General features: G+C 31.7%; 1 protein-coding gene across 1 annotated transcript in view; it reads right to left on the minus strand.

Annotated features, from left to right (window-relative positions):
* Positions 1–11,978, minus strand: part of LOC107192965 (bumetanide-sensitive sodium-(potassium)-chloride cotransporter) — a 31,426-nt gene extending 19,448 nt beyond the window's left edge. Inside the window, exons 1-4 of the mRNA XM_015582335.1 lie at positions 11,871–11,978; positions 8,735–8,743; positions 8,525–8,572; positions 1,357–1,612 (exon numbers count right to left, since the gene is read on the minus strand). Coding sequence (XP_015437821.1) covers positions 1,357–1,612; positions 8,525–8,572; positions 8,735–8,743; positions 11,871–11,978 — 421 coding nt within the window. The remainder of the gene's footprint in view (positions 1–1,356; positions 1,613–8,524; positions 8,573–8,734; positions 8,744–11,870) is intronic.
* Between the last annotated feature and the right edge of the window lie 1,187 nt (positions 11,979–13,165).

A 13,165-nucleotide genomic window follows, 5' to 3' on the forward strand; every position in this document is an offset into this window, starting at 1 on the left:
AAACTGATCATTTGTTGAGGTAACATCTTGTGAATGTCGTGACTGGCGCATGACTTCGTAATTTAATTTAGCTAACTTTGCCACGACCTGACTTAGATTCATATTAGAAAAGTATTCGAATGTATTTCCATGGTACGATATTATTTACTTATGTAGAATAGTTAAACAATCACAATAAGCATTCAATAATAAAAAACAAAAATATAGAGAAGCACGGTAACGTTATAACTTCTGACTAGCCCAACAAACAATGTAGATCGTATTTAAGGAATTATCCCACTTTAGATTCTAAAAATACGAGTCATTTTTTGGAAATTTTTTTGCAAAAATAATGAAGTATATGGGAAATCTATTAAAAGACAGTTACTATACATATCTTTGAGTACGCGAATATTCTTTTTGTAGAACTAAATGGCGACGCTTGAGTATAGCTATTTTTAAGTGAGCACCGTGCAAGATAATTTGAAAACGATTTGACCTAGAACAAAAAGTGAAACATTTTTATGTTTTACATGAAAGTTACTAAAAAAGTACTTAAGAATTTTGCAATATGTTAAAAAATGTCTTCGCTATGGACATTTTTGTATAAAATTCTTCGGTTAAAAACCATACTTTTTTCTTCAAATATTCACTATTTGCACAAAAAATCATATTTCTAAAAGTCCCTACGTATTTCTTCAGTAAATTTCAAGTAGAACATCAAACTGTTTTCCTTTTTGGTTCTAGGTCAAACCGGTTTTAAGTTATTTTGCACGCCGATTAGGTACTCATTTAAAACCAGCCAAACATGGATCAGACCCAGCGTCGGCATTTTGTTCCAAAAAAAAAAGAGAAATTGTTTCGCGTATCTGAAGATATGTACAATAAATAATGTATTTTAATGGATTTGCCATTCATTTCATTTTCGTAAAACAAAATGCCTAAAATAGCTTTCATTTGTAGGTTCCAAAATGGGCTAACCTCTCAACTTACTATTCGAATATCGGCAACTACATGTGGTACAATTTAACATTTCGTAGATCCTCATACGATATATATAGCATTCATGCTATAATTACGAATACTTTTTTCTTAAGAATATTCCATAGTTGCTACTCTTACAGTGTTCTTTTACAATTAGAGTGTGAAATAATATCTGACATACAAATTTATAATTTTCCATAGCAAGACACAAAGTTTGTACGTTCCCACTCACAATTAGGCTTGTATGAAAATTTCGCGGAATTTCGTGCGTTTCATTTCTGAAAGCGACGCGAGGTTTCTGGAAAAAAATAATTCTCGGTGTGTGGTTAAAGTACACATTGCCACACCTTCGACGGAGAAAAAGAACGAGAAAACGGTGGTCCCGTAACACACCTCCCTTTACTTCCCCATTAGTACTAATTGCGCTGAGGCTAAGCGTCGTGATGACGCAAACTGCCGCCGATATTCCGATAATAATGACACTTTGCAATACGCCGGCCTGCGCTACCACCCACGACAGCCGCAAGAAAAGCATTACACCCCATATGTTCAGGAGGCATGGTATGAGAACACCCTGGATCCATCCTAGCTTGATCCCTGTGTGTCCTTGTTGCGACGTTCCCGCTTGGCCAGCTTCTATATTAGGGTCCTGAAATTCAAACGTTCTTCATACGTATTTTTATTACGTTCCGATGTTTTATATTGACGGAAGTTATGGAAAGTATAGAAACGTAAAACGATAAGTAGACTACGAATTTTATACATTTGATTCGTTATTTTTGAAGATGGTACAAGTCCAATTTAAAAAAATGAGTGAAAGTTAGTTTCAGCTACATATGGATGATTCCTTTTTATATATTATCCTTTTATATTATAATAACAAAGTCCTTTTTATATTGATGGTCAATAGAGTACAATTCTTATGAACCAGTGACAAGAAATTTGGCTGTTAAATGGAATTGCATAAATGTCTTTTTTAGACTGATACAAGGTCATTTCCCAAATAGCACAAAAACGTAATTTTTACGTCCGGAGAACGTACGTTCCAGGCGTTCGGTACATTCGGAGGATGTTCCGAAAAGGTCCACATATCCCCCTACGTCCTCGTTAAGATTTTTAAATGTCCTACATAGGAAGGTGCTATTTACAAATTGGAACGTCCTGAGGGCGCTCTGTGTCAACATTCTCAGAATGTTTTCCAAATGCTTAAAAGTAACGTTCTCTGTTTTTTTTTTAGAACGTTTAAAGAGTTTTTAGAAACGCTATGGTAATGTCTTAAAAGGCGTATAAGAATCGTTTCCCAAATATTTAAAATTACGGTTCGATTCAATTCTGTGCAAGGTGATAGAGGTTAGGTTATGTTGATATGTTTAATAAATAAAAGATTAACTTTAAAATATAGGCACTGGACAAAGTTATAATAACTTCACCGTAATAGTTCTTTAAAGATCAATTTCTTTAGCATTTTCTGTATTAATTAACAAACGATATGAACTTTATTAGAATGAACTTTGTTAATTAATACAGAAAATGCTAACGAAATTAATCTTCACAAAGAATTATTACGCTCATGATGTTATAGTCTTGCCCGGTACTGTACGTAGTAATTACTTCAATAGTACGCAAAGATTAATTGAGTGTTTAATTTGCACTACAATCCGTAAGTCACTGGACACTAGGTTACTCTGAAGAAAATACAAATTATTACTTAACAGAGGTACAAGTTACGGAACAATTTTACTAAATTGTTCTTTTTGCTGTAAAATAGTGACCCTAAATATACATTAGGCACCTTTCAGAATTGGCAAAGAAATTAGAGAAAAATAATTAGCTCACAATTATAGATACAATGCTTTTCACAGTTAACCCATATTAAAGTAAGTGAAAAGTTGTGGCATTAGTCAGACTTAGAAGTCAAGAACACGTGTAAAACATTGAGGTGGAATTTATGAAGAAGGTTATAACCTGATTAAAGTCAAGGAATTCGACAAGAAATATAGTATGAATACATAGTCAGACTATCTTGCATAATTCGAATGTTCATTTATACATGAAATAAGTACACTGATAAATGAAAAATTGAAATTTGTTTAGGATACATGGTGAATATGGTTTACATTGTGTCACCGATGTACAGATATAAGAAAAATCTCTATATTCGTGTAATTTCGTAGGATCAATTTGTTCTTACTCTACATTTATTGATGATTGTGTTATATGACTTGTGGACGAGAGTGTATGTTTATTGGATAGGTCTGAATGTTTTAAAGAAATCAGTAAAAATAATTCTCAAGGTTTGTTTTGTTCTTGACTTGTTGTTTCCTTGAACAATTAGTACTAGATCTGTAATAGATAAAATAGATAAAAATAATGCAAATAAATAAGATACAAATAGGTATAAATAGATATAAATATATGTATATCTATACATACACTATAAATATATTTACGAATGTATATAAATAGGTAAAAACGATAAAATCGTAATATTCGAACCATTTGAATTCGCAATAAAGAATCCACAAATACACAGTGTGAATGCACCACACGTTTGGTGTGAACTAATACAGAAATTATTTTTCTGTACACTTGAACGTTTTTAATTCTATTTTTTTGCTTGGTTTGCAATTGTTAGAAATTTATATGTATATTTTAAGTACAATAAGCAGACTTCGGTTTTTAAACGCTTTTACTATTCACACATGAAAAATATACTGAAATGGGCCTAACTGAAATAAATATATTAAAAATTGTTTAAGTATTGTATATCAATAAAATCCTCTGTTTCTTCATTTGAAATTTGTTGTTTATTACTAGTATTAATTTTGTAACTAAAATTTTAAACTTTCGTACATTTAGTTAACACAATTCTGTAAATTGTTTTAATAAGAAACAATTTTGTGTACTGTTGAAAATTGCATACGATTCTAGTTGACAGATATAATATTACTGTTCTGTGCTGATGAAAAGCATGATTATACCTTTTATTAGGTTGTTGCGTAATAAATGTCGTTTTTGAACTGCAGAGTTTAATGATTATAATATATCTCAAACCGAATATTTGTGTATTTTGTCAACAAGTTATAACCTTCTGGATTTTATGTTTAACGATTCTAAAATGGCGAAAATGAAGCGCGTCGAATAACGACATTTACTGTACAACAACCTAAGAGTAAGGACACATTTAGATTTTAACGTAATACTTTTTTTATTTACGCAGTGACACGTGAAAAATAACTTTTACGCGAACGATTTTTATTCGTCCTTTTTACGGTAACCTCGCAAGGAGGAAAGATTTAGAAATTGATACTTTTTCTAATTTTCTTCGCAGCTGGTATTTACTGCTGCGCAAACCTAATATACTGTCTCGCCCCCAAGGTTCTTGTTATGAGTTGGATCGTCCTTGTCGAAGGAGAAAGCTCCACTACGTCACGCTTCATTGAACGAGGCTACAACCATCACCCGTTTAGTCTCCCCAGTTTTAAGAAAATCGATATCTGAATTTCAATACCTTAAAAGGTATTTTTGTCACATGACTTTATTCTTTGACCGGTAGTTACGAGTTAGTTGGATTAACTTTGTAGTCGTTTAATGCCAAACCTAATATTCTCTTATTCATAGTAACCGTTGCATCATAGTGAGCCATTAGATATTATTCGGCCACTCCCAACTAATAAAATATGTACACAGTCTGAAAGCTGACACATTAATGCGTCGTAGAAACAATAAACAGTTGTACAGGACACGGTAAATTCTTGTTTAGAATCAAAATTGACGCGATCGAGTGTTCTTTATTGTTTAAAATACAATAGAAAATGAACTTCAGACAATAAATTTGAAAATATAGGAATAAACATTACCAACACCTTTAAAAACATTTGTGATCTGTTTGGTGAAGTTGTTACGTTAATTCCATTCTGTGGTAAACTATACACTTATTAATACAATTTAATTATATAAATTTAAAAAATAATAGTATTCCAAAGATTTGTTTGTTAGAATAAAATTTTCTAATGAAAATGCATGCTATAAAAGAATTATTATGTATTTCACTAAATTATTACTCAATTGTAATAAAAATTATTATTAGCCCACTCTTTTAAAGCAAAGTTCATAAAAACTGTTCCACTCATCTAATATATCGAGGCGACGAGAATGTACATATACTATGTACGTTGATTTCTTATTTAGTAGGATTTCTTGTTGCAGTAGAAAGTACATAAAATGGCTTTATGGGTTGACTGTCAAAATAAAGCAATCAAGTTATCGCGTAGCGGTCGATAACTACGTCATGCAACCTACAATTTAATTCTTAGTTACGCTACCAATTCGTTCTTGAAAGAATTTTGAACACTTCTTTAACTTTAACTCTTTTTCTTAGATTCTTTACACGTAAAACACTAATATATAGGTATATGTATACAGGTAGATCTATGTAATTAGTTTTCACACTAAACATGTAGCAGATTCTTATTTTGGCACAGTTTAATTGCACATTTGTCTTTAAATTTTTTAATGTAAATGTACTTAACCGATTTTCATCTTAATTCATCTTTTAGTGTACCCTAAGTAATCTTTATGTAGTTTTACAATCAAAGCAAATAGTATCACGCAAAAAGCGCACCGTATATTTCATACGTGCCGGATTAATAAATAAACAAATTACGGCATGAACGTACAGAATGACACAATGAAATAATATCAAGGGTACGAAATTTTACGAACTCACATCGCAATTTGGACGCGCGAATTTGAGTGTATGTAAGGACTATTATAAGTGGTGAAGAGGATGAATTAGAAGAAATAATATTAATATTTTAACGAAGAAAGATTCAACCTACTTAAATCGAAAAGAATACATTTTGTGAAAGTATAAGGCACGAAATTACGTTTAGCAAGCTGGGATATATGTTAATTAAATTTACAATTAGCGGTCCTTTGGGGAAACAATGATTGCGCAATTTAATATGACTTGTGACTGGAGAATAGCATGCATGACAACATAATATGAGTCGCTACACAACTACGCACGATGTTATAATATTTGCAAATTTAATCGCTCTTTCGCATATTTAATTTTCATATTGGCGAGCAGAATAAGCGACCCATATTTTTCCCACGTGGTTAACACTTTGACATCGTGAAAATATACGCTTCTTTGGCGCTATAAAAACTCTGTCTCCCTTTGTGATATTCCCCTGGAATCTTTCACTTTATTCTATTGGGTTGGTGAGAAAGTTTTTTCATTTTGCGACATTAAAAAGAAAGTAATAATTTTTAAATACTAACAATTTATATAACCAATAATTTGATTTCCTTCATGGAAAATTCTGTCAAACAGATTAGTGAAAAACGCTGTCAATTTTACATGTGTCAAAAACGAAATTACTTTCCCACCAACCCAATACATTATTAAAAAAGAGGTTAATCACTTGCAAATGAGTCTGGTTTCTTTTTTCTTCTAAAGCAAAGGATATGTATCCAAATGATTCTAAATTAGTTAAATATACATTTTATTAATATTTCACGGTTAAGTATAATTAAATGGTTTATTAAATAAAATTTTACTGAATGTTATTTTACAAATGTTTTTTTATTTCGGAGAATGCTTTATTTTTCGGAAAAAGATGTTTAACCTTAACGAATATGGATTAGTTGAATATATTATTTTTCAATATTTTGAAATTTATTATAAGGAAGTCATTCATTTAATATAATTTTATCAGATGTTATATTGCGAATGTTCTTATTTAATTGGAAATTTTCATATATTAATGCTTACCAAGATTAAATAATTTGAAATGTTTTATTGTATGTTGTTCTGCAAATGTTTTTGAAACTACTGTTGCTACTACTTACTAATTCTTGTAGTATACATATCTACATTTTACTCTACAATTATAATTAGATTGCGAATGCTTATGCAAATTTGTATATCTATAGACAAAATTTTCAAAATTTACTTGAAACGAAATATTATCCTCTTTATGAAGGATTGTAACGAATCCAACGTAATCTGAGAATTTTATGAAATTTTATTAGACATTTATTTCACAACGTATTATGCGTAAGTATACCCTATAAGTGTATAAAATCCAAGTCTATAAAAGTTTTATCTACACATTATCGAAAAATTAACTTTCTAAACCGACACTTTAAGTCTCACTCAAAAATCTTACGAAAAACGATACTGCGTGAAAATAGCATCAATATTTTCCCTTAATCAACTGAATATATCAATGTTCAAATCCAGTGTGCGTGACGCATATTAAAATAAATCTAAATATTCTATATTTTTATTAATTGAAAATTATGGAGACAAAACAAGTGATGTATTATTTGCGATGCTTTCTGGATTGACGTTACATACATCATTTAATTAATTGTGGAATGAAATATTATTTTATAATAAAATTTTTGTTTCGACAAACAAGTGAGAAGCTTATTCACTCTCTAAAATTGTATTGTCAATATAAAAATTTTATCCGGTTATGCTTCTTACAGTTAGCAGACACTCACTAACTATAAGGCAAACATTTATCAATCGACTTCATTCAGAAAAAATGATTATTCTTGGAGAAACACGAACCTCATTGTCTGTAATTAGTAGATTGCAGATGTTTATGCAAATTAATAGGTATCATTGAAAGCAGATTTTATGAAAACAGATAACTCATGAAAAATTCTTTCCTTCACTGAAAGTTTCTTTTAGTTAAATACAAGATGAGACACCTAACTGTACGATTTCAAATTACTTATAATTAACTTGCTGTACGAAAAAATCTTTGCAAATAAGGTTTGTATGATTTTGAGGAAGACATGTATTAGAATAATTATTCTTTTTTCACATTGTTTAGGTACACGTACAGTTTTGAAGGTTAGGTGCACGTACATTTTCGTAATGGAACACTGTATACAGGGTGTAACAAAAATGTTGCTGGTCTCTGAAATGAGACACTCGTGAGGCGATTTGGAACGAGTTTTTCCTTAGCAAAAATGTTATCCGAGGCTTTGTTAACCAGATATTAACAAAAAACCCCGACCGATCAGAGCGCGAGTCTGTTGGCTACCAATTGCAGCGCGTGGCTAACGTTACCACGGGAAATCGGCCGACAGTTTCATGGTATACAATCTCATAAAATACTGTCATTAGACCAGTTATGGTCTAATAGTTACTCGTTACTTAGTGTTCGATGCTCATTGAATTTTCGTAAAGAAATATAGAGTATTCCACTTTAAAAAATCAAGGTGACCTTCAAAACTTTATGTATAAACAATGCAGAAAAAATAGTTCCTCTGACATATGCTCCTCTTGATACCATGTAACTTCTGTCTTTTACTTTGTCCTCAGCTTGTATAAGAGGAAAAGTTAACTAACGTTTATGGTAACACTTATTTCACTCTGTTTTAGACGTTCATACCTGTTATGAAAGCATACAATCCACAGCCTAGTAATTTCGTTGAGCAGTTGTTTACGAATATTATCGACTTTTTAATGTATTCGATGATATTACCAATGAGGGTGGTGTGACGAATGTCGATGACGATGTGGCAATCTTACCTTTATAAGATTTCCTTCGTGTAGAATAAACAGAGACGTTCTTGTTACCTGATGTAATGGTATCAGCGGGGGAATACGGTTAATTAAATTAGGATAAACTGATGAATGGGGAGGACAAGTCTGCTAATCTCGAAAGCATAATTCTTTATGACAGCGTGGTGGTCTCTTAAAATATTGGAGCAGCCAACAAGTTGTTGCGCAGCTTTCAACTTTTCTGCTCTTAATTGCCCGCTACAAGTAAATTGGACACGGTTTGTCGTCAAGATGTAACGTAAGTAATTAAAGTCTGACTTTGAACTTAGTGTTAGTAATGATTCTGCTATCTATTATTCTATACAGTATAAAACGTTTTCTTTTTAGAGGGCGCAATGTAACCTGAATTCGAGAGAGAGAAAAAGAGTCATTAGATTAGATATTTAGGGATTACTTATACTGTTTCAAAATGGAATACTGTAAATTTCTTTCTGATTATGAAATTAAAAATTTTGTTAACTAACTGGTACAATTCAAGAACACTGTTGAACAGAAGTTTCATATCAAACTGTGTCTCAAGGTAATGTAACTGTTTGTTTATAAATTTATGAATCGCATCTGCTTTAGTAGAATTTTCTTTATCTGAAATGAAAAATAACGGTAGATTCTTAAAGTAGATGAAGAAATCTAGTTCTTATCATAGTCGATTTTTCAAACATTTATTTCTCACAATATGGCTGCTGATTAAGATTGAATCTATATTTAGTATTATTTATTATTGAGGATACCGGCAAAATACGCGTGAAATACGTCTGGCATGATGGATTATACTACTTGAACAGTGGATTTCCAGCTGATACACAATCATGAACTACTTAACCTAATGCATGAAATACAATTAATTGAACGAAACTTAATTTCTCGAACGTAATTTCGGTGTTCTGGACTTTCGTTTTAGTTTTGCATGTAGAGCTCTCCACCCTGTAAAAGTGTTCTACATTTTTATGAACACCCTGTAGGTTAAAGTAAATCGAGAAACCTCGTAAAAGTTGGTTTGTACAAGTATACCTATACAATACAATGCGACATCGTACGATATCGTATAATCTGAGATGGAAACAAGGAGATCAATGCAAAAGCAAATGAAAAACACATTTAAAAAGTGATTAAATATAGATAGATAGAATAGGTAACTATTACTCATGACATCTAATAGTCCTGCAAGTCACTAAAAGTCATTATTTTTGTTGATGTAGTAATTTATAATAATTCACTTTTTGTTTTCACCAGATAATTTTTCTCACTATCTAACAATAATTGTAAACGGAAAGTATTTTCGAGAAAACTAATCGAAACTATCATTACGAAAGGTATTTTTATTTTTACCATGTACAGGGTGACAAAAAAATACCCGCAACTTTTTTGCTCAGGTTTTTGTCCTGTTTTTATTATTTTGCGTTTACAATGAATGCTATATGTCAATTCCGCGGGAAATTCTGTATATTCTAGTGCTGCCCTCTATGAACTTGTACGATTCAAAAATGGTGAAAGAAGTTCGTATTTCGGCTATAAATTTGTACAAAAAGGGACATAAAGCAAAAGCTATATCGAAACTGCTCAAAATGCCACTTAGAAACTTGTACGACGTTATTAAACGATACAAGGAGACTGGTGGATTTGAAGATAGGCAAGGAAGGGTACGAAAACAAACAAACAAAATACGTTGCCGAATTTATCGCACTTCACTCCAATCAATGCGACAAATGGCTAAAACCATTGGCATTAACCGCGAATCATTTCGATTGATGGTCAAAAACAGCCTAAAATGCCATTCTTATAAGTTGGTTCGGTGTCATTATCTGACGAAAGAAATGACAAAGCAGCGAAGGAAGAAAGCGAGGAAGTTGCTTCAGCTGGTCGCGTGTGGTCGTTCCCGTTCTGTGCTTTTTACGGATGAAAAAATGTTTACAATTGAGCGATGTCATAACCGTTAGAACGATAGACAATTGTTGCCAAAGGGGTCAAATAAGTCAGCAAGGCGAGTTTCTGTGTAACGTCGCCATTTTCTGACTTCTTGGTTTGGGCCGGCATTTGCGCAACAGGCAAAACGCCGTTGGTTTTTGTCGACAAAGGCTTACAAATCAACGCCATCACCTATCAACAACGCATCCTTAGAGATGTACTCTACCCGTGGGCACGGAAAGAATAAGTGGATTTTACAACAAGACTGGGCTTCGGCGCATTCGGCCTAATCGACAATGAGAATGTGCAAAGAGCTGTTTTCGGAGGTGTGGGATGGAACGATATGGCCATCAAATTCACCCGATCTCAACGCAATGGATTATTCAGTTTGGTCAATTTTGGAGAGAAAAATCTCCTCTAAAAAATACACCACCGTAGAACAGTTAACGTCTGCTTTAGAAAGAGCCTGGAATCAAATTACTACTGAAGAGTGTGCGACCATCGCAAATAATTTCAAGAAGCGTCTCAGAGCTTGTGTGAAGGCTAAAGGGGGACATTTTCAATACTTATTGTAAAATTTTATTTAGCGTTTTGTATTCTTTAAAATAAAATAGAAATTGTTTTAATTCGATGAGTTTTCATAGAGTTATCGTCTTCGAAACTATTACGGGTATTTCATTGTCACCCTGTATATTGTGAACACCATTATTTTACATATTCTTTAAAATAATGTTAATTCTCTGCCTTATATTAACTCCAATTTAAAATGAGACATCATTTTTAATCTTGCAACTATAAACAGGTTAACAAATTTTTTAAATATTGAAGAAAAACGAAAAATTAAGACTTCGTCAAAGCTTTTATGGCACCTCAAAAATTTTGTCACAGAAACTATTTGTTGCAGGCTTAATCTGGAAGATTAAAGGTGTGTTTTTCCCACTATTAGAGAACAGTCACATATTTTCATTTTGTTGCAAAAATGCGAATATTTTTCGGTGCGTTATGAAAACTGCTACGTTAGAAAATCGATTTCAACAGAATTGGCCACAATATCAGAAGTTACATATCAGGTATATTGTTCGGAAGAAAAATTACAATAACAAGAAAACGTAGTAATTACAGCTGAGTATATTAAAACAAAACGTTCGTAAACATACGCAAAATAATAATTATTAGTAATTAAAATGATAATAATGTTAACTTTATGATTACTATGATGTTGTTCATACTATTATCCATGATATTGAATCAATAATGTAATGATATTTCAATAATAATTTATTAATTGAATGTTTATTACTAATTAGAGCTTACATTTAATAGCTTTTTAATAAGAATTAGGTGTTTCATGAACAAAATATATAAACCATGGAAAGTTTTCAGACATAACATAAAAAACTAATTTTCATACATACCTATAATGGTCTAGACGTGGAACAACGTCCCACAACCCGCTCACGTTCAGAGTCATTGGTGATCTTTTGTTATTCTGATTGTTAGCAATTACCTCATCATCCATAATTTTAAGTACTTCTCAACGGTGTCTTGTTGAATCTGTGAAAAACAGAAGATAGTATAAGCGTATTCAATTTGTTCACTTGATTTTTGGGATCGGTTACGTAACAGTTTGAAAAATGTTCCTCACAGAAGCATGCATTGGCGTCGATATACGTTGATTGTTCGATGCACAAATTTTTATCGCAAGAGGAAAAAAGGCCTTTTCTTTGATAGGGCTTCTCAATTGATACGGCTTCAAATAGTGCACAATGATCTACACTTATGTGAAATTAACTTTATCTCGTGTATTGAGAATGAGTTGCTCCGACATTTTTTTTGTTTACATTTCACTATGCAATTCGTTTACAGATTTATTAAGACGAATCTTTTGCTATAATTATCTAAATGTTTATATATTTCAATTTATTGTTAGCCAATTATTAAGCTGCTGTACAAAGTTTGTCTGTTACTTTTTCAAAAGATATTTCTCAAAAGGTAAAACATTGAATATACGTAAGTCGCTGTGTAAAATCTAACTTCTATGTCTATCTTCAAAAGGATCGGACCTTTGTAGCTACCTCATATTATCAATAAAAACAAGTTAATTGGGTATTCGTATATAGAACCGTCAACAATGAATTCTTTCTGTATATTTCTTGTGTATTTTTTTTTGTAATCTGTTGAAATCCGTGGAAGTAACAGTGCTATAAATAGTTTACCGCGAGATTTTCCGAATATTACAGCGGTAACTCTGGTGTTCCCTAACACTCTTTTCTGATTAAATCATTTTTTAAAGGAAAATAATTCTCATAATTTTGTAAAGTCATCTTTTTGTAAAAGATCCGTTCACAATGTTCTACACGTATAATAGGCTATTTATCTGTTACCTGTAGGCTTCGTATTTAATGAGTCTATGTGCTGTATAAGTGACCTAGCATAAAATCACGTGAAATTCAGAAAAACTCTTCTAACATGACGAGAGGTGTACAAAAAGTGTGTAGAGTTTCAAATTGACAGTTCTAATAAATTTTCTCATAAACATTCTATATATGTATACCTACTTGTATTTTTTTTACTGTTTATATTGCTCCTGGATATTTTTAAATTATGTTACATCTCATTTCTGTTCATAGAAATTATTCATATCATTTATTTAAAAAATATTAAATTGTTGCACAATGAGTGTCGACTTGGAATGCAGAGTTCGAA

Source organism: Dufourea novaeangliae, unplaced genomic scaffold (genome assembly GCF_001272555.1).
Source record: "Dufourea novaeangliae isolate 0120121106 unplaced genomic scaffold, ASM127255v1 scaffold464, whole genome shotgun sequence".
Lineage (NCBI taxonomy): Eukaryota > Metazoa > Arthropoda > Insecta > Hymenoptera > Halictidae > Dufourea > Dufourea novaeangliae.